At 40.0% G+C, this 22,552-nt stretch overlaps 1 protein-coding gene and 1 long non-coding RNA gene across 3 annotated transcripts in view; one reads left to right on the top strand and one right to left on the bottom strand.

Annotated features, from left to right (window-relative positions):
- The first annotated feature begins 8,157 nt into the window (after positions 1–8,157).
- Positions 8,158–22,552, top strand: part of LOC111551124 (E3 ubiquitin-protein ligase RNF103) — a 117,749-nt gene continuing 103,354 nt past the window's right edge. The window contains exons 1-3 of one of the 2 annotated variants that reach the window (XM_023224936.3): positions 8,158–9,363; positions 11,539–11,678; positions 19,740–19,855. In XM_023224936.3, coding sequence (XP_023080704.1) covers positions 9,138–9,363; positions 11,539–11,678; positions 19,740–19,855 — 482 coding nt within the window. In that variant the 5' untranslated portion in view covers positions 8,158–9,137. The remainder of the gene's footprint in view (positions 9,364–11,538; positions 11,679–19,739; positions 19,856–22,552) is intronic. The other variant, XM_023224940.2, reaches the window with a different exon arrangement.
- Positions 13,220–22,552, bottom strand: part of LOC116418457 — a 13,681-nt gene continuing 4,348 nt past the window's right edge. The window contains exon 2 of the long non-coding RNA XR_004228490.1: positions 13,220–14,816. This is a non-coding gene — a long non-coding RNA (uncharacterized LOC116418457). The remainder of the gene's footprint in view (positions 14,817–22,552) is intronic.

Below are 22,552 nucleotides of genomic sequence, written 5' to 3'. Positions count from 1 at the left end.
TTTGTTTAACTGTTTAGGGAACTCCCCAGAAGTGGGCTTGTGTAAGTGTGGGAAATGTGGGAGGACAGGGCTAGAAAAGGAAAGAGGACCTTGGGCTGAGAGGGAAGAATCCAGGGGGAGTGTAGGTAGCAGGGTGTGTGTGTGTGCACCTCTTGGCTTCACCTTGTAACAGTTGTGGAACTGGCAAGGGGCCCCCAGGGTGAACTGCTGAAGGGCGAACTTTTCTAAGTCAAGGGAAACACATATCATACTGTTTATTATTAGTCACTAATGAAATTAACATTTATGTCCCCAAATGAAATATCAAATATGTCTATATGCTGGAGACAGACTTAAAGTCACTTGCTTTCCTGCCCAAAGTCTGTGCCTAGCTGTGTTTATCAGCTAGATCTAAGATAACAAACCAACCCATCCCATCTATCTAAGTAGGATGCAGATTTCTAGCCTTTTTTTTTTCTTTTTACCATTTCTAGCCATTTTTACACTTTTTTTTTAACCAAAATGTGTTCTTCATAATGCAGTTAGAGAGCGAAGTGAAGATAATAGGGTCTTTTCCTTTGTCTCTGTCTGCCACTCTCCCGCCACAACAGAAAGCAAACTAGTGAAGGATTATTTTTCCTATGCTCCCAATTCTCAGGTTCCTGGGAGCCCAGGCCTTGCTCCCCTGGTACTCTGGAATTGACTGTGTCTTGGATGCAGAGAGCTCTATAGCAAATATATATGTATGTATGTGTGCATGTGTGTGAGGGAGAAATATGTATATCTCAGCTAAAGATAAGAACAAATCCCAGGGGCCTCAGGACCCAACTCTTTCATCCCTAGTTTAAAGGGCCTGCTATAGAGCAAAGGTCTCAGGGCTGTGCTCTGGGCCCACCCCACTCCCTACAGTCTGGAAAGGACTAGAGGCTGTTTTTTAGGGCCAGGTCTGAAAGGGGTGGACATCACTCCCACTAATTACAATTCAGTCACTTATCCAACCTAACTGCAAGAAAGGTCATAAACTGTGGTCTGTTTAGACTCCTGGGAAGACACAATGACATGTTGGACCCATCGCATGACCTCTGCCACACTAACCAGTTAGTGCCACAGAACCCAGGAAAAGTCAGAAATTGGAAGCACAGCACTTTAGAAGCCCAGGGTGGAGGGTGAGGCCCAAAACTGAGGATTTGCTCAAAGTCTCATAAAGTGCAGTTGGGCTCTGTGCAGCCAGGCACTTGCCCCTCTCCTACCCCAGGGGAAGGTGGGGGTTTATCCTCTGAAGTTAACAGATTGGCTGTCCTAACTCAGAGCTAAGCAAGGGAGAGGAGATGAGACACCCTACTGAAAACCATGGGATTAGGCACCAGCCTAATGGCTAAGACTTGATAACCCCAGCTCCTTTTCCCACTCAGTCCCAAAATGCTGGCAGCCATACTTGAACCCTCTAGGCAGGATTCCTCCCTTAAGAAGGAGAACAGCGTGGAGAAAGGACTTATAGATAGATCCTCCCAGTGAAACGAGCATGGCTCTTCTCTTTTACCTACAGTGAGCTCCATTCACTGTCAGAGAATTTCTAATGAGCTTTTCAGTGCCTCATGTTTATGGACCTGTGAATACAGACCCAAGAATTACCAAGCAATTAAAGAGAGCCTGTAATGTGAAAGGCAAAGTCAAAAGTAAACAAATAGAAAATTAATCCAGAGGCAATGCAAAGGGCAAAAGAAACCTCGGGGGGACCACTATACTTAATATCTTCAGAAGGATAGGAGAATAAACATGTTGCATACATAAAAAGAATAGGATGCCACAGAAAAGGCACATCCCAGTAACAAGAAAGAGCTTTTGAAAATGAAAAAGGAGTGTAGACAAAATTAGAAAGTTAGGCAGTCATGGTGGCTCACGCTTGTGATGCCAGTACTTTGGAAGGCTGAGATGGTGGGATCCCTTGTGGCCAAGGGTTCAAGACCAGCCTAGGCAGCATAGAAAGACTCCATCTCAACAAGAGAAAAATTTTAAAATTGACTGGTCATGATGGTGCATGCTTGTGGTCCCAGCAACTTGGGAGGATGAGCCAGGAGGATCACTTGAACCCAGGAGTTCAAGGCTGCGGTGAGCTATGATTGCACCACTGCACTGAAGCCTGGATGGCAGAGCAAAACCCCATGTCTAAAAAAAAAAAGAATTTAATAGAAGGGGCAGAAGATAAAGGTGAAGACATCTCTTAGAAAATGAAATGAATGGCAAAGAAAGAAAAACTGGAGAAAAAAGAGAATATAATTATAGGATCTATTTAGGAGTTCCAACATCTTGCTAATAGGAGTTCCAGAAAAGTAAGAAAATGGACAGAGGAAATTATCAAAGAAATTCCCAGAACTGAATGTCATGAGTTGCCATATTGAAAAGTACTCAACACAATTAAGGGAAGGAAACTTGGATTAAGGTACATCATAAAAGTTCAGAACACCAAAGATGAAAGGAAGTTCAAAAAGCATAGAGATAGAACAAACAAGTCACTTTTAAAGGGCAGGAGTCAGAATGATGCTAGCCTTCCAACAGCAACAACAGAAGCCTAAGGCTAATAGATCAATGCTTTCAAAATTCTGAGGGAAAATGATGTCCAGTTTAGAATTCTATATTTGGCCAAACTATCATCCGACGTAAGGATAACTGCAACTAATCCTCAAATGGTTCACACACAAAAAAAGTATGCACTTACAATTTAGAGAAAAGATGTGATTCAACAAATATGGCAAAAGATTAACAATTGGCGAATTGGTAAGAACACTTTTTGTAATATTCTTGCAAGTCAAGTCTTCTCTAAGTCTGAAAAAAAAAAAAAAAAAGCCCCATACAACTAATGGGGGTAAAATAAAGGAATTTTTAGACATGTAAGGCCTCCAAAGTTTATCTCCATGACCACTTTCTTACTAAGCCACTGTAGAAGTGGATGTGTTCATGCAAACAAGAAAATGAAAGAACTAAAGTGCAACCATGGGATCAAGAAAACAGAATCCAGCACAGAAGAGAAGAGGCGGGAAGTCCTGAGACAACAGCTGTGGGTGGGTCTGGATAGGAGCCAGGCTGACCTGGAGTGGGAGGACTGAGGACAGAAGGTTTATTTCCAATAAAATATGAAACTAATAGATTATTGCATCTTTGATTCTTCTCTCTTTTCTTCTTTATTAGTCTTGCTAGCTGTCTATCAATTTTGTTGATCTTTTCAAAAAACCAGCTCCTGGATTCATTGATTTTTGGGGGGGTTTTTTGTGTCTATCTCCTTCAGTTCTGCTCTGATCTTAGTTATTTCTTGCCTTCTGTTAGCTTTTCAATGTGTTTGCTCTTGCTTCTCTAGTTCTTTTAATTGCGATATTAGGGTGTCAATTTTAAATCTTTCCTGCTTTCTCTTGTGGGTATTTAGTGCTATAAATTTCCCTCTACACACTGCTTTAAATTGTGTCCCAGAGATTCTGGTAATGTTGTATCTTTGTTCTCATTGGTTTCAAAGACTGCCTTCATTTCGTTATGTACCCAGTAGTCATTCAGGAGCAGGTTGTTCAGTTTCCATGTAGTTGAACGGTTTTGACTGAATTTCTTAGTCCTGAGTTCTAGTTTGATTGCACTGTGGTCTGAGAGACAGTTTGTTATAATTTCTGTTCTTTTACATTTGCTGAGGAGTGCTTTACTTCCAACTATGTGGTCAATTTTGGAATAAGCGTGATGTGGTGCTGAGAAGAATGTATATTCTGTTGATTTGGATTAGCTGTTTGAGTAATCTTAGAGTTCAGAGCGTTTGGGGATGAATAAGTGGCTGGGGCCATAGAAAATAGAACAAACCCAAATTTGAGTTAATTATTAACTCCAGGGGCAATGAACAATTGCACAAGAAAGGTTTCTTATATGGTTCAGCTATGAACAAGATTTATATGGGCATATTAATATAAAGATGAATATATAATATAATCATGTTGGGAATGAGCGGAGGGAAATGGTGTGTGAATAGAGGGCATAAAAGACAGAATTCCTCATCATCCATAGTAAGAAATCAATAGATAATGTATAAAATGGAAAAATCAAGAAAAGCAGTAAAAACCTATTCTTTGAAAATATAGAGGTAAACATGAAAAAATTGCTAAAATAATTGAAGGCAATGTCTCTGAGGAATGGGAAGCAGAGATGGTAGGGAAAACCAGTGGATGTGGTGTTTTGTTTTGTTTTGTTTTGTTTTGTTGAGACAGGAACTCACTCTCTCATCCAGGCTGCAGTGCCGTGGTGGGATCACATCTCACTGCAGCAGCCTCAAACTCCAGGGCTCAAGCAATCCTTCTGCCTCAGCCTCCTGTATAGCTGGAACTACAGGAGGGTGACCACCATGCCTGGTTTATTTGTTTATTTATTTATTGTATTTTTTTTGTAGAGACAGGGTCTCACTATGCTGCCCGGGATGGTCTGGAACTCCTGGGCTGAAGTGATCCTCCTTCCTTGGCTTCCCAAAATGCTACATTACAGGTGAGCCACCTCTTCTGGCCAATGTGTTTTTTTATAAGTAGGGTTTATCAGGGACATTCTCAGGTTTTCCTCCCTAGTCTGGCATAATTTCATTACCATTGCCTCTTTTACTCCCAAAGTTGTCCCAGTTTTGTATGTAGTCTTGAAGTGCTACTTCATTTTTTAAACTGTGTATGCATGATATTTTGATAATAGTGAAATAAAAAGAGAAGGCTCTTTGGACCTTAAATAAAATAACTCTCGTTCATCAAGCTCAAAGACTTTAATTTTCTTTTTTCTAAAAACTAATTCTTGGGTTTTTTTTTTTTTTTCCAATTTTTACCCTCTGTACATTAGAATGTATCCAAAAACTAATTCTTCATTTTAAATTAATTACAAGCAATGTGTATTTCGAAGCACTTTTACAATCACTCACTCATTTAATCCTTACAACAGCTTCATAGGGTAAGCATCCTATCCCATTTTATAGATGATAAAAATGAGGGGCTGGGCACAGTGGCTCATGCCTGTAATCCCAGCACTTTGGGAGGCCGAGGCAAGCAGGTCACGAGGTCAGGAGATCGAGACCATCCTGGCCAACATGGTGAAACCCCATCTCTACTAAAATACAAAAAAATTAGCCGGGCGTGGTGGCACATGCCTGTAGTCCCAGCTACCCAGGAGGCTGAGGCAGGGAAGTGCTTGAACCCAGGAGGCGGAGGTTGCAGTGAACTGAGATTGCGCTACTGCACTCCAGCCTGGCAACAGAACAAAACTCTCAAAAAAAAAAAAAAAAAATGAAGTTAAGGAGGTCTTCTGATTGCCTACTAAGGTGACACTAGTCCACTGGGCCAGGCCCTCTAATTGTAGTATGCACGCTCTTGCCACAATATCAAATGATAAGACATTTAAGCCATCCCACAAATGAACAGAATCTGAGCTATAAAACCAATAACCCAGATTAATAGCCTATTAGAAAAACAGATTATGAAAATGAATAATTCAAACATTCTTCTGTTTCTGAAAATAAATTCTAATTAGTCTGCCTAGCTAGGCTTAGTGGAAACTGAAATCAATCTCATGGGAAGACAGCCCACACCCCCAACCCCTGTCATCTTTGGAGTCCCAGAGGATGAATCACTGCTGCTAAACCTCCGGACCAGGAAAACAGTCCTAGTGGTTTTTTTGTTTTTTTGTTTGTTTGTTTGTTTTTAGATTACAAAGTAATACATGATTATTTCCGAAAACATAAGAAAATAGAGATATAGGATAAAAGAAAAAATATTGTAAACCCCATCACTTAGAGGCGAATACACCTAACAATTTAATGTATACATCTCTATCTTTTTGTAATACAAATACAAAAATAGGATCATATGATGCAAACTTCTCAGTTACCTGCTTTTTTTTCACCAAACACTATATTTTGGACATGGTTCCATGTCCATAACCATGTGTCTACATTTTTCTTTTTAGTGGCTGCCTCACGGTTCATCATTTGAATTACTGTATTTGATCAGTCCTCTGTCACTAGATATTTGGGTTCTTCCTTTTTTCTTTCCAGCATTAACTCTGCAATGACCACGAAATTCTATACACACATCTTTGTGCCCACGTCCAGTTATTCCTCAGGATAAATTTCCCGAAGATAGACTACTGTGCCAAAGAGCTTGTATTTTACAGGGGGCTTCTAACCCACATTGTATACCCCACCAACACAGAATGTGCTTGTCCATACTCTCATATTCAGATGACCCAATGTGTTCTCTTATCAATGCTTTTATTCCTCCTGTGGGTTAAACCATGAACGAAACAAAGCAAGGGGGTTGGGATGGGAGGCAGTTGAAACAAATAAGAAATTTCAAAAGAGTTTCTTAATTCCTTCTTTCTAGTCCCTCCCACACTCTAATGCTAATGTTTTTTTTTCAATTTGGAACTCTGGCCTGACTGTTTCCACCCTCAGCTCACACACCAACTTTCCCTGCCCATCCCTCTCCTGTATTTTTGAGATTGGGTCAGTCTCTCCTCACTAGAGAGTACGTACATTCCTTTGAGGTGAGGGACATCACCTTAAGTGTCAAGGTTTGGACAACAGTATCATCACAGGGTCACCGTGACATGCCCAAGAATTCTGAAATTTCAGAACCAGGCTTGTTAGAATGAATTGTTTAACAGAGTCTCCCACACGGATCTGCCAGCCATAAGAACAAAGCCACATGGAAGCTAAAGACACAGCGGCAGTGTGCAGTCGCTGGCTGGACATTCCTACACCTCTTTCTCTGATTCTCAATGCTCCCTGGGCCCATCCCCTTCCAACTCCTCCCCCACTAGCCCGGCACTGAAATGCCCTTGTTCACTTTATTTTAAATGGGCACCATTCGGAGGCTACATTCTCACAGTCCATTCTTTGCTTCCCGTTCCTCACTTGCTCCATGACCCGGGATCATGATCCCTTTCTTTCTAAAACTCTCATCCCTAGTTTCGGATAGTTGACAGTTTTGCACAAATAGCCACATTTCCCAGTAATTTCTGCTTTTTGTTTGTTTGTTTTCCTTCCTTATCAAAAGCGGCTGGTCAAAGACAACCTGGTTCAATTTATGAATCCAACTCCTTCCTCCCTCAAGACTGACAGAGATTGAGGTAAAGAGTACGCTCAGCCCTGTTAAATTTATAAGCACAGAACCGGGTATCTCATGCTTGTCCATGTGACTATTTATTTTTATTTTATTTATTTATTTATTCATTTTTGAAACTGAGTTTTGCTTTGTCACCCAGGCTGGATGGAGTGCAGTGGTAGGATCTCGGCTCACTGCAAGCTCTGCCTCCCGGGTTCACACCATTCTCCTGCCTCAGCCTCCCGAGTAGCTGGGACTACAGGCGCCCGCCGCCACACCCGGCTAATTTTTGTTGTTGTTGTTGTTGTATTTTTAGTAGAGACAGGCTTTCACCGTGTTAGCCAGGATGGTCTCGAACTCCTGACCTCGTGATCTGCTCGCCTCGGCCTCCAAAAGTGCTGGGATTACAGGAGTAAGCCACCGCGCCCGGCCCATGTACAAAATAAAGCACCCAGAACTTTGCACCTGGACGTATCAACATTCAACAACCTTTGTCCTGGGAACTCAGGGAGTTCACCAGGCTTTTAACACCCCTCAGACTGAAGGAGGGAAAAGGCTATAACTGGCAGCGACAACTGGGCCTAGGATAACGCTAACTCCAGTTTTGGCCAAACCTCCTCCGACACACACGTGCAAAGCCACATTCTCACGAAGGGGGGGGCAAAACATTTTACTTTCTGGGTTTAACCTTCTACCATCTCAAACCAACTGTGCCAAAAATTTCCCTGTTCACCAGGATTCATCAAAAAACGTATATTTCTATTTTTACCGATTTTAAGAGAATAATTAACTGCTCTATTTTTACAGAAAATACACAAAGTGATACAGTCCAAAGACTAATACTCAGACGAAATCAATTGCTAAACATTGGCGGGGCAAAAGAGGAGACGACGCAACAAAAGCATGGACAGGCAACTTTCGGCACCGCGGGAAGGCCCGGACCAGGCTGGGGCTCCGCCTCTCCTGCTTCTTGCTCGGTAGTCCGGGAGCCCCGCGGCTCCCCGAATTCCCCGCCCTCCGCCCCTGCGGGCCCGCCCTGGAGGCCCCGCCCCAGCCCCGCCTCGTCGCGACGTCAGTTGTTGTGTCTCAGCCCGGCCGCGGCAGCCCCTGATCTACGGCTGTGGAGGCTACGGCCGCGGCCTCCGGAGGTGGCGGGGGTGCTGGGGACCCGTGCCGCGACCGGCGCCGCCCATCCGAGCGGGGCGGGCGCTGAGTGGCCGGGAGACAGCCGGGTAGCCGCCTGGAGGAGCAGTCTCGGGGCCTGTTATTGGTTTTTTTCCCACCGAGACCGATTCCCTCTGCAGAGACCGCGACGCCCCATCCTGGGCCGGGCCCCGGTGCCCGCCTGCCTGAGAGGCGCCGCCCGCCTGCCGGCCCGGGCTAACGTGGAGCCGCCGCCGTGCCCGCCGCGCTTCTCACGGAGCCTGGGCGGTCGGCGGGGCCTGGGGCCTGGGCTTCGGGCGCGGCGCTGCGGCGGCCGCTCTTCCCCGCGCAGGACACGCTGGGCCCCAGGCCTGGCCCGGCAGAGCGCCGCGCCCTCCTGACCCGCGGCCGCGAGAGTCAGGCCCCCACGGCCCCTCGGGCCCGGGCCTGCAGCCCGGATCCCCGCCTCCTGGGCGAATCTGAGTTATTTTTTGGTCCCTCCCCCTCCCCCTTGAGATCGCGGCACCGGAGGGCCGACCCCGCCACCTGGGTCAGTGTCCCTCGCAGAGGGAAGCGTCCCTCGTTTTGTTTTTCCCCGCGAGCTCTCCCCGCGCCCCTCGCCTTTCGGTGCTTAATGGATGGCGGTTTTGAGTTTTTCTCATTTATTTTTGTCGCCTCTTGACTGGGAGGCCCGGCGCGAGGCTCTGCGCCTCTGCGTCCCTCGTCGCCACCTCACACCCGCGCATATCCCGTCACCTGCCTCCCCGCCGTGGATGGCCGGCCAGTGACGGCGCCGGGTGGCCCGCGCGTGGACACGGGGCCCTCGCCCAAGCTGCCACCGAGCCGCGGCCTACGCCCTCGACCCTTCTCTCTCCGGTATTCCGAGCTCTCTGGAAAGAGGAGACGCCAGGGAAGATGTGGCTGAAGCTTTTTTTCTTGCTCCTTTATTTCCTGGTCCTGTTCGTCCTGGCCAGGTTTTTTGAGGCCATTGTATGGTATGAAACTGGCATCTTTGCCACCCAGCTGGTGGATCCGGTGGCGCTGAGCTTCAAGAAGCTGAAGACCATTTTGGAGTGCCGAGGGTTGGGCTACTCAGGGCTGCCTGAGAAGAAGGATGTCCGGGAGCTGGTGGAAAAGTCAGGCAAGTATGGAGCTTCCCCTAGGGGAGAGGGGACGACCTGTATGTACCTCCTGGTACCTGGCTGTTCCCCCAGAGTGAGGCCTTCCCTGGAAGGGTTAAAGCTGCCCAGGTTTCTTCGTCCAAGCTTTCTACAATCAAGTATGCGGATCCCAGCTTTGAGGAGGAGGCTGAAATTACTTGGAGGGGTGTTGGTGTATCCTTTTAAGGTTATAGTAAAATGACAGTTTAAAGTGTGGCTTCTTAGCATTGTTTGCTAAGTTGAGTGATTTTCTCAAAATTCAGGAATATGAACTAGTTACAAACTGGAAAGCATTATTTGTCAGTTGAAGTTCATAAAAACGTAAGAAAAACTCCAAAACGTTGTCTATCAATAGTAGTATTTGTCACGATAGTAATAATAAGGTACCCAGAGTGGGGACACATCTTTGGAATACTTACTATCAGAGGCACTTGGGCCTAGGATTTGAATGTTAAATCATGAGTTTGAATATAGACAGTGTACACCGACTTTAAGTCTGAGAAGGCGAGTAAGTCTGAGTAAGACAAGCATTTTGTATAAATGCTTGCCATGTTCGAGTTTATATTATATTTCTGTTAGGATTATTTTAATTTGCATCTTGGATGTAAAAAAAAGTTTTTTTTTTGTCTTCTGTGTCACAGGCACCCTTGCATTGTTTAATGGGTTGAGAAATATAAGTGAAGTAGTGCTGAGAGAATACTCAATGTCTTAAATAATGTGTTTTTAGTAATTGTGGGTTTTGGTAGGATTGGGTGAGAAATATGATTACTTTTTTTCACTGCTGGACAAAGTATATCTTTGTTTGGATATACTTCCTGAAAGTGGAATGTAATTTGAGAAAGGCTTTCTGCCTTGCTGTAGGGAGCAGCTGAAACTGATGGTTATCTTTTTTTTGTTGTTTCAAGTATTTCTGTCAGCTGTCTTTTACAAGACAAATCTTTTCCTTCTTTAGTACGCTATAGACATGTAGCATGATAGACAAGAATATGAACTCACTAGCAGTTTAACACTTGGATATTTGTAGGTTGTGGGTTATAAAACTCATATCTCACTGTTAGGATAGAGGAGAGAAACCCACTCTGCAAAAGTGATAAATATTTATTTAGAGAAAATATAAAATCGTGTATTATTCTTGCCCCTTGTTTGCTGACTGGTTTATGGTGATTCTTATTTCTACCATAGGGGGAAGAAGTGGAGTAATTAGGGTAAAAGATCTCTACTAAATAAACTCTCTTGGTTTAGAGATGAGAAGTGTCTTAATTACTAAAGCCATCATTTTTTTATGGAAAATAATTTGATCACACATTTTTTTTTTCTTTTGACAGTTATTTATTATTGCCTTCTTTCGGGACTAAAAATACTTGGCACATTGAATGTATTAGGAGTCCACATATAACTTTAAGATGCACAGCCCAGTATGACACAAATCACATTTTATGGCAGAAAAGTCATGGTATAGCTGTTTAAAAATTTAAGTGTTTATTGTGAATGGTTTTGCTGCTATCATGGTGCAGTGCTTGGTTTCTCACTGTTTAATATTTAAGGCACAAGTTAAAATAATTTGACTTTAGTGTTTTCCTTTCCTTTTTGTTTAATGATACAAGCTCTAAATTTACACTGTAAATTTATATATAAATGTGAAGTTTGTTCTAACGGGTAAAGTTCTAACCTCCAAGTCATACAAACCCTGTTGCTCTTTTAAGCAGGGCTGATGGCAAATTCTGTGAACCCAGTTCTACATCTTTTAAGTAAGAAGCATATGAGCCATACTGTTTAAAAATGTATATGAAGCCTGTATGTGTCATATGTAAAACTACATAATTAATAAAGTGGTGCTTTTTTGGAGTGGTACAAATTTGGTAATTTCCTAATAATTATGTGAGAACCCCACTAAAATAGAAGCCCTATTCTATAAGAGATAGATTTTTGTCTATTTTGTTCACTTTTGCCTGACACGTAGGAAGTTCTTACTATATACTTACTGAATGGATGACACCTAAGTGGGTATATCCAGGTTCTACTAGTAGCTCTTGTCTATAGAATACAATGAAAGTACAATATCATGTGATTCTTAACAGTGTAAAAAATGGAATTACTGAAATTGAGAATCTAGGATTCTTGCAACCTTATTGGTGTTACTCTTTTCCTTTCTTTAGGTGACTTGATGGAGGGTGAGCTCTATTCTGCTCTCAAGGAAGAAGAAGCATCCGAATCGGTTTCTAGTACCAATTTCAGTGGTGAAATGCACTTCTATGAGCTTGTGGAAGATACAAAAGATGGCATCTGGCTGGTTCAGGTATGAAAAGCAGTGATAATTTGATATTTTGAGAACCCTAAAAAAATTATTTTTACTAAAATAGTATGTAGCAGCCAGTGACACTTCCGTGTACTTGTGTCTTGTTTCTCACACATAACTCAGTTCTCTTAGGGAGGTTCTAGTATCTTCTTAAAAAGGTTTTGGAGACTGAGGAAAATGAAAATTGACTAGTGGGGAAGAGAAAGTTGGGGGATGGGGGTCCACTTTTTGTTTAGAATCCCCAGAAGCAAATCTATTTTAATTATTGGACCTTTGTTGAATTGAGAAATACACATATATATCCCTTTTATTTAGTGATTTGCACTGTTTCTCTCAGTTTTTGTTATCTCCAGTTTTTGATTCAGTGGGCTGAATAATTTTTATATGTAAGTAAGAACCCTAAAGTAAAAGTAAAGGAATCATTTATTAGGGAAATAGCCAACTTTGTGACTATAGAGAAGCTGTTGTGGAAAATGGTGGGGGTGCTCATTACATAACTCATGATGATGAGATTATAATTTTTTAACCCTCGTTTTTATGATAGCAAAACTGTGAGACTTAATTAGCATATTAGAATTTTAGAGCTATGAAGGACCTTAAAAATATTTTATACTTTCCAAGATGTAATTTATGGCGAGTGGGCACGCATTATCGTTTACATATTTTAATTTAAATTAGAAAAATTATATTAACATGTAAATTTCATAAATTTTGCTTAGGAAGGACTAAAGTTATTTACATTTTAAAACTGTACATTCACTTAAAGTGACATATCAAGTAAATGAACAGCATGAATGTGGCTAAAATTATTAATGTAGTCTGTGAATGGCTGAAGCTTGGAAATTGCATCAGACTAACCTTTTCTGAGACTCTGAGAGGTGAAGTAGCTTGCCCAAGGTCATGGAAGTAGTTGGTAATATTGAACCAGGGTGAAACCCAGATCTTCTGATTTCTTGTCCAGTACTCTTGTCATTTCACCCTGGAGTAGGCAAAGTTTGATTCAGGGCATGAAAATTAAAATAGTTTCTTCATGTTTCTTTCTGAGAGTAAAGACTGCAAATATGGTAGGAAAAGCTTTGAGTTCAGAGACCTTAGTTGCAGGTCTGGTACTGTCACTGACTAGCAGTATGATTGTGAATAGGTGTATTTTTCTGTTGTACATGACCTTAAATAAATACGTATACATCTAAAAAGGATAAAATATTACAGTAGTCCTGTGTGCTAAAGGGTTGAGGTTTGGGAATTCTTCCAGAGATGACATTGTTTATCCATGGCCTTTCTTTATTGTAACCTTCCTATTGCATTTGCCCTTTTACCTTCCAGATAATCTAATTCAGTAATTTTAAGTTCAGCAATGGGAGAGAATGCGAGGGTATAGGTGTAGTCCATACATTATCTGTTTAAATTTTAATTTATTTCTGTGTTAATGAAGTTGAAAAATAAGCTGTAGCTTTTTTAAAGCTTTAATTTATAAGTATATTGTTATTCCATTTCTTTTCTCTGGTACTTATTTCTAATAGTCTGATTGAGAAAGACACTGGTTTTGATAATTTTAGATTTTATTACTGAGGATGAGTTGAATAGCCAGTCCCACTGCCCTGCGTTCAGTGTCTAAATGTTTGTCATCCACATTGACTGATCCCATGGAAATAAATGGTGAGGATGTTGCACACCCTTGAAACTTGGAAGGGCCGTGTCAAAAATCTTGAGTTCTTTTGCTATATAGGCTGCTGCCTATAGACAACAAATACATTCTGGTTCAATAGTTAGCAGTATATTCTTGGCTTATAAATGATCTACTGTTTTTGATGTCCTGTTAAAGATATTCATGAATTAAGCTCCTGTGATAAATATGTGACAGAATTCATCAAAAGTTTATTTAGCAGTTGTGGGTGTGTCAGGCCCTGTTCTGGGCCCTAAAGATATACCAGAAACACATACCAAGCTAAGTCCTTGCTCTGTCAGGTAGCTCACATTCTAGTTGGGAGAGGCAGACACCAAATAAATATTTAATATAACATCAGTTAGTGGAAAGTACTAAGAATAAAAATAAGCAGAATAAGGAGAGGAGAGTGGCAAGGAATTCTCTGGTAAGGTGGCAAATGAAGTAAAGAACAAATAATGATAGTAAATGGTAGCATTGTAAATTCTAGTTGCTAAATTTTTTTTCTCTGAAAATATTTTTAAACCTCATAGGTATTAATAGCTGAAAAACAACTCTTAAAAAATAGAATGTATTTCTATGGTTTTCTGTATATGGAAATGATGCAGTAGGACACCTACTTAATTTTTCCAATGATGCTCAAGGTTTGCACTGACCACCACTGTCTGGCTTGTGTTCCTTGAGGCCAGTGGCTTACATCTGTCAAATGGCTGGCCTGGTCTGAAAGAACAATCTCTGTCAGGACAACTGAGAAGAATGAGATTGAAACCTTGTCAGTGGCACTGTGAACTAGCCAGCTAAGCCAATCAGCACAGCCACCTGGTTTAAGCCCTTAAAAGAGGGTTGTATTTTTTTTTAAACTATGCTTAAAATTGAAAATATCTACTAGAAACAGAAGAGAAATGTCTCTATTGCTTGCCATTCTTTCAGCTCAGATCATATATATTAATCTATTGTAAAGGATAACTTTCAAGAATTCAGTTTTTAACAATTTGAATTGTTGTTATTTTCTGTTTACGGTAGTCCCTCCTTATCTGAGGGGGATACGTTCCAAGACCCCCAGTGGATGCCTGAAACCATGGATAGTACCAAATCCTATATAATCTATGTTTTCTCCTATACATACATACCTGTGATAAAGTTTAATGTGTAAGTTAGGCACAGTAACAACAACAACTAATGATAAAAATAGAACAATTATAACAATATACTGAAATAACATTTATGTAAATGTGGTGTCTCTCTCTCCGAATATCTAATTGTATGTAGCATTTTCGGACTGCAGTTGACTGCAGAAAGTGAAACTGAGGATAATGGGAGACCACTGTATTTTAGAAGAAGCTGACTAATTTGTTCTCTGTCATTTGTTTTAAGTCTATGAGGAGTGTTTTCATAGATGAAGATGCACAGATGCCAGCCAGTTCAATCCTCTTCACATTTTCAAGCTTTTCCAGGTCCATTTTACAATATAGTCTCTGTAACGTGAACAGAATTAATTTTAGTTTTCAAGGTAGCAACATACGTATGACATCTTTACCATTGACACACTGTGATATACATGAAGAACCAAGTGCTCTTTTTTCTAAGTTATTTCTAACATTGTTTTTCTCCTTTGTTCCTAACCCAAGCTCATATCTTTCATTAGCTATTCATTTAACAGTTTTGTGGATTCTTTGACCCCAGTCTTCATAGCATTACAAACAGAAGATGGTTACTTTTCTTTCAAAAGACCCTTAGTCAGAGAGGCAGATGGCACATTAGATAGGCTTCTGAGGTGGAGAAGTTAGCATAATTTATGGGTTTTATGGATTTATCCTCCTCTTAACATTTCTATTTCTCTGTTTTGACTTTTGTCATAGTTCAAAGAAGGACATATTTGTTGCCTACTGGCTGTGTTACATCATACAGAATTTAAAGTCACTGGAATTGTAGCAGTGAGAAGCATCGTATGATTTAAAATAAAGCTTTGGGTCAATATTTACTGAAGTATTACATCAATATATTTCCTGTTTGGCTTACAAGAGTTAATAGCTGATTTTAAACTTGTTTATCTTTGCTCCTAGACAATAGTTTTGTTCAAGGAGATTCTAAATTACGTATTTCTTTCTTGACGCTACTATGGAGGTGAAACACATAGCAAGCCACTTTATCTTATATTTTGTAGTGGTAAAAAAAATGTATAAATTCATAAAGTAAGAATACAAAAAATTAAAAGACCACTGTTTTGTTTTTGTCAATCACTTGTCCTTACTCTTAATGATTTTATATAGTTTGCATGTATATACTAGGTTGCCTTATGATTTTGAAAGTAGAGACTCCCTATTATAATGAAATACTGAGAATGCAGAAAATATCATAGCACAATGCTCTTATTGTTCCAGGGAGTTATGTTACTTAACTAAACCTGGATGTTATTATATGGAGATTAACAATATTAAAAGGGGTATGCCACATGGTTTGATCAGTGATAAACCTCACTCTAAATAATGGGCATTTTAAAATGCACTGAATTAGACATCTTTATGTCTGACTGAGGTAAAGAACATTAATATGCAGTTGCTTAGCAGAGTACTATTTATGCCACTGTTTGTCCAGAAAACATCTTGGTACAGGTTGCTGGGGAAGGGACTTTGATTATAACAGAACTCAGAAGCTTAAGAGTCTTTCCTTTAGAGACTCTGTGTAATCAGAACTAGAAGAATGAGTTATTAAACTGTAAGAAGCTGAAATTGTTCGGTTTGGCATAAATAGTTATTGAGCACCCATATGAGCTGGGTACTATATTAGCTGCAGGGACCACAGTGGTGAGCAAGTGTGGGGATGCCAGAGGCAGATATCCTGGGAAAGGGAATGGAAAGATTGCTTCACTTCTAGCCTGTGTTGCCAGGTCTGTTCCAGACCTGGAACTCAAGCTGTACTTCTAGTCTTTGAAAATGTTCCCCACATACAGTGTTCCTTCCTGAGCTGCTGAGGAAAATGTCTCTCCTTTTAATGAGACCAGCCATATGAATGCTACTCAGAGTCATCATGCATACTTCTAGGATATGAGCTATAAATTGGGGACTCTTACTGGTATGACATAGTATGTGTGTTTGTGTGTGTGTGTGTGTGTGTGTGTGTGTGTGTATATATATAATACATAATATATAAGGCATATATGTATATTAGGCTGAGAATATTTTTTGTGCTCTGTGACTCAGCTAGATTAGTTATTTTGTGAAAATATTAGCATTGTTATAGTGGTTGGTTAATTTAAACTCCACCAGATTTAATTTATGCTAAACCTTCAGTTGAATTATATAACTATATAGGACATTGGACAAATTTTTAATTGCATAAATATAGCTGTAAAGTAATATAAAATGCTTTCATGCAATGCCTACAAGAGTTTTCATTTTTGTGTAGCTCAGTCAGGGATCCTTAAACTCTTCAAAAACAAATGCTAGAACAGGTTGCTGAATAAATAAGGCCCTGGCATTGAACATTGTCTTGTACCTGCCCCAGGTACAAGTATGTTCCCAACTCTTTTCACAGGAAAAGAGTATGTTCCCAACTCTTTTCACTCACTTCTGCTATCTCTGCTGGAACCAGGCCGTACCTGGAAAGAACCCCTCTCATTCCTCCTTCTTTTCCTAACTTTGGAGCTCTTATCACATGTCTCAAAGATACCTGTGCAGTGAACAGGGTCTTCACTGAAAGCTGCCTCCAGACTTAGGAACTAAATATTTACACTGGCGAGGCAACCTCTAAACTCCTTGGAGCAGTGTCATTCTGCACACAGACCTGAACTGTTTGAGTTATTTGCAACCTTGATCAAGAAATGGGATAATGCCTGAAAAGTAAGTTATTTTTGAAAGGGCAAAGAGTAAAGAGTATGGTAGTATGCTTGCACACATACTTCTTAATCTTCCTAAGGAATCTGAAAACTAAATTAAACGTGTCTTTGATTAGTTGACCAAAAGAACTACCAGATTGACTCTTGAGTGATAGCAATAAAAATAAAAAAAAAAAAAAAGAAAAGAGGCAGCAGCAGTCTGCTTTGTTTGATCTTCCTGATTTTCTAGGTACAACCTTTTTTTCTTTCTTTTTTTTTTTTTTTTTTTTTGAGATGGAGTCTTGCTCTGTTACCCAGGCTGGAGTACAGTGGCACAGTCTTGGCTCACTGCAACCTCTGCTTCCCGGGTTCAAGTGATTCTCCTGCCTCAACCTCCCAAGTAGCTGGGATTACAGGTGTGCGCCACCACGCCTGGCTAATTTTTGTTTTTTTAATAGAGGTGGGGTTTTGCCATGTTGTCCAGGCTGGTCTTGAACTCCTGACCTCAAATGATCCACCCACCTCGGCCTCCAAAAGTGCTGGGATTAAAGGCGTGAGCCACCGCGTCCGACCTCCTAGGTAAAAGTTATAAAGTACTTTGGGGCCAGAGAAAAATGTAAAAGCTAGGGACTTACTGGGTAGGGTAACTGGTATAAGCATCCTTCAAAAGAGCTTTCACCTATTAAGTCCATGTCCCCCAGATTGCCTTCTTCCTGGTTACTTCAACTGTCTGAGTATTTGAATAAATTGTATCTCAGTAAGACCACTTATTTTCATTAAAAAGTACTATCAAAACCATGGTTGGGTGCAGAGGTTCATGCCTAGAATTCCAACACTTGGGAGGCCAAGGCCGGAGGATCACTTGAGGCCAGGTATTTGAGGCTGCAATGAGCCATGATTGAGTGACTGCACTTCAGCCTGGGGAATAGAGTGACACCCTGTCCCTAAAAAAAAAAAAAAGTAATATCAAAACCATTTGCTTAATGCCCTAAATTGTGTATATGTATTCATTAAGCTTCAGACTTATGTGATAAGGTGTTATGTATGCATGTGTGTCTTGGTAAGTATGAGGATGGTAGTGGAATGTCACGGGTTATTTGGCACTTCAAGTCACTTGTCATCACCATGTGCTGTCTCTTCTGCTGCCCTCTGACATTTGTTAGACGTTCTAGCAGAGAGACCACAGATGAGGTGGCTGCACCACTTCTTGTATCTCCCAAGGAGTTGACTGTCAGCACTCATTTTACTCACCTACCTGCAACTTCACTTCCTGGAGGCTTTGTGAGTGTGAAAATGGTCCTTCCTCCCAGAAAGATTAGAGGTCCCCAGAGTATTATGTTGTAATTTTGAATTGTATAGTATCAGTAATATAACATTTATGAAAATAAACTTGGCCTTTATACCCTGGACTTAAACAGATGGTTTCATGATGACTTTAGACATTTTTGGCTTTCCTTTAACTTCCCATTTAGTTATTTTTTATGGTCTTGTTTTTAATGTTTTTTGGTTTTTACTGGTATCTGCATTGAAATTCTGCCTTCATTAAAGGCAGGAAGATTAGGAGATAAAGAGAAATGTATTAATGATTAGAAAGGCTGACATTTATAAGAGAAGTCTTAACATATTTTGAAGGTCTTGCTCTGTCACCCAGGCTGGATTGCAATGGCACGATCTCTAGTCACTGCAACCTCCACCTTGCAGGTTCAAGTGATTCTCATGCCTCAGCCTTCTGAGCAGCTGGGACTACAGGTGCCTGCCACCACGCCTGGCTAATTTTTGTATTTCTAGTAGAGACGGGGTTTTGCCATGTTGGCCAGGCTGGTCTTGAACTCCTGGACTCAAGTGATGCACCTGCCTCGGCTTCCCAATATGGGATTACAGGTGTGAGCCACCACACCTGGCCTCCTTTTCTTAAGATTCTTTTTCTTATCCTAATCCTAATTGTGTTTGAAAGCTCTTGCAAATTTGAAGTACAAGTTCAATAATGTAAAAATCATTATGGTAATTATTTTTGTATGTTAGAGCCATTCACATACAATGTTAAGCAAAAAGCCATAGAAGTAGTAGTATTTATTGGTTTAGTAAAAACATCCTTTAATAGAAAACATGTGTTTGACTCTTGGCTCCATAATTATACTTTTTAAACAGTGAAATTTGAACTTGTTGAACCTACATGTGATAATTTTTAGTAAGCTTTATTTGGATTATTGTTTAAAATTTTCTTTTCAGAGCAAAGAGAAATTATTCCAAGGGCCATTTTCTTTCTGTGTAACTTAATTAGAGAGAAGAGGCCACGTGGTGGAGAACACGGCTAGCTTTTTAATACAGTTTTGACTCCCTAACTCTCTTTGTAACTGCCACAGGGTGTGGGAGAGTTTAATTTACTTTTCAGTGTTTTAAGTCTTTTTTCCTATTGGATAGTTGCACCTTCTATAACAATTGTAATGATAATGTGATGATACAGTAAACAATAACTGGGAACAGAATATCTTTTTTTTAAGTGAAATTATATTGTTGATATAAATGGTTGGTTTGACTCCATTTTAGGTAATTCAAGTTCCTTTTTCTCTTTTTTTGGGAATAGGTCATAGCAAATGACAGAAGTCCCTTGGTGGGCAAAATTCACTGGGAGAAAATGGTTAAAAAGGTGTCAAGATTTGGAATACGTACAGGCACATTTAACTGTTCCAGTGATCCCAGGTAAGTTGATTAGGCAATTCTTAGAATTTGAGTCCTGACCAGCATCTTTCTTGTTTGAAAAGGACAATGATACTAGAAGCCTGCTTGAACTGAAAGCTTATTATAATGTGTAGCACACTCTTAGTTACACAGGTGCTTGATTAATAGTTTTTGATAAACTGGCAGTTAATTACTTTTACTCTAAGATCTGTCTCTGTCTTCTCTATCTCCCTCTCTCTCCCTGTCCCTTTCTCTGGCTCTTCTGTGTTTTTTCATGGCTTTAGGTGATATCTCTGTGCTGATCTAAATCTTCTTCTATCATTCTGACCTCTAGTTTGCATTTCTTTGCTTATTTCCATTGGCTCTGCAAGTATCCCTAGATATTTTCTTTTCCCTGAAACCTAGTATCTGAAATCAGATTCATTCTCTTTTTCTTTAATCATCCATATATCCTTCTACCTTTCTTTTTTTCTGTCCTTCGCTGGTTTTCCCCCCATTTTCTCAAATAAGAATCCTCAGAGGTGTTTTTGTTTATGTTTTGTTTTTTTGTCATCATTTCCAGTATTGTCTGTCACATTATTTCTTGTTTTATTATTCCATTATTTCTTCTTTGAAATGCCTTTTTTTTTCCATTTCTCATGCTAACAAGTTATAACTTAGACTCATTCATTCATTTAATTTTCCATTTGGTGAATATTTAATGAAAGATTAGCATGTACAGCATGTTTTTGTTTTGTGTGGATGAGGACGCATATATATGTATGTCAAAAACCCCACAATATTAGCTAGTTTCTAACGTAGGTAGATATGCCTGACTTACATCCTTTATATGTGTTAGCCGTAATGGGCAACCCATTGGTTGTAGAAAACTCTCCTAAACCATGACTATACCTCCTTTCCTTAGCCTTACATTTACTTCTCTTCTGCTTAGAACCCCTGTTTTGCCTGCTAGTAATATAAGGTGAGATCAATGATAGAGTTCCCCTAAGAGTTGGGAATAGGAGGGAAGTTCCTGCATCTCTTAACTCACATTTAGTCTCCTCATCTACCTGCAAAGCTCTCATGCTCATCTTCACCACAGAGTCTTTTTTTCTTTTCTTTTTTTGAGACAGGATTTGGCTCTGTGACTCAGGCTGGAGTGCAGTGGTGTGATCATAGCTCACTGCAACCTCCAACTGATGGATGGGCTCAAGTGATCTTCCCACCTTAGCATCCCAAGTAGCTGGGACTATATGCATGCATCACCACACCTGGCTAATTTTTATTTTTTTTTTAGAGATGGGGTCTTGCTGTGTTGCCAGGCTGGTAACCACAGAATCTTAATCACATCCCATTGACTTTTTGTTGAAATGTCCAAGATAGCTTAAGTCTTAATGCTCTTTTGAAAAGGAAATCATTCTGATCTCCATCCATCATTTACCAAAGACTTAGGATTTGATCGATTCCATCATTTCCAAATAGAGTCTAAGTGAAAGGTCTTTGTCTCCCTCACTGATTTTTACAATACTAGAACAAATGATAATGCTGATATTTAGATTTTTAAATTTATGTCAAAAGTCAGTATTCATATCACTATCTTCTTTTAAAATACTTAATGTGTTTTTAAAAACTCAATAGAACTAAATAATATATTTCAAACATTATAGTTTATAAATATATTAGAAAACATCAAATAAAAACACATTTTAAAACTATATAAAGTTGAATACATTAATTAAAGTCTAATGTTATTAGATAATAAAGAATTCAAAAACACAAAGTAAAAATAATCTGTTAAATATGAAAAACTGAAATAATGATTAGGTGGGGGCAGACAGATCATAATCTTATAAATCAGAGTGCATCAGAAGTGTCATAATTCAGTCTAGTGGATTTTAGTGCAAATTTGTTTAGCTCTTCTTTTAAAAAGCTCTGATTCTGTATTAGCTGAGAAATGGTGAAGAGATACATATAACCTAGCTCCAGATGGTTTCCTCTAAATCCTTCATCTTCAAATAATCCTAGCTCTTATTTACAATTGAAGCAATGTTTTTTTTTTGAGTAACTTTTTGCTTTTTTGTTGATTGTAGCTATAGTTTTTGTTATTTAAAAAAAGTACTTCTACTCAACTTCATCAGAAAATGATTTTGTTGCATAGTGACTTGTACCAGTTCCAATAATGTGTCCATGACTCCTCATTTAGAAAGTCCTCCAACTGGAATAAGAACTGTTCTTGCCATAGAAGCTATGCTTAGTCAGGGTCATTTTTTTCTTCTTTTGATGACTATGGAGATATAGAAGAACAAAATTTACAGATACAGAAAAGAATGTTCAGAATTTCAATGCAGGGTATAAGTGGGCAGAGAATAGTGTTATTCAGGAAGTGTTTTAATCACATATTTTGAGTAATTGAGTCATCATCTTGATTTTGGAGTTTTAAAAATACCAAAAGTCTGTGCTGCGTTCTTTGACTGTAGTCCCTTCTCTGGGGTGGCCTCTGGGCAGCTGACTTCAATATGCTGGTCCCACTGTAGAGCTATACTTTCCTTACCTGTTTAGCTCTTGCCTTAGTCTGTTTTGTGTTGCTCTATAAGAATATCTGAGGCTTAGTGGTGGCTCACGCCTGTAATCCCAGCACTTTGGGAGACCAAGGCGGGTGGATCACCGGAGGTGAGGAGTTCAAGACCAGCCTGGCCAACATGGCGAAACCCCCTCTCTACTAAAAATACAAAAATTAGC

This window comes from Piliocolobus tephrosceles, chromosome 15 (assembly GCF_002776525.5).
Source record: "Piliocolobus tephrosceles isolate RC106 chromosome 15, ASM277652v3, whole genome shotgun sequence".
NCBI classification, from domain to species: domain Eukaryota; kingdom Metazoa; phylum Chordata; class Mammalia; order Primates; family Cercopithecidae; genus Piliocolobus; species Piliocolobus tephrosceles.
The sequence above is the reverse complement of the archived record's forward strand: the minus strand, read 5'-3'. Positions and strand labels throughout refer to the sequence as shown.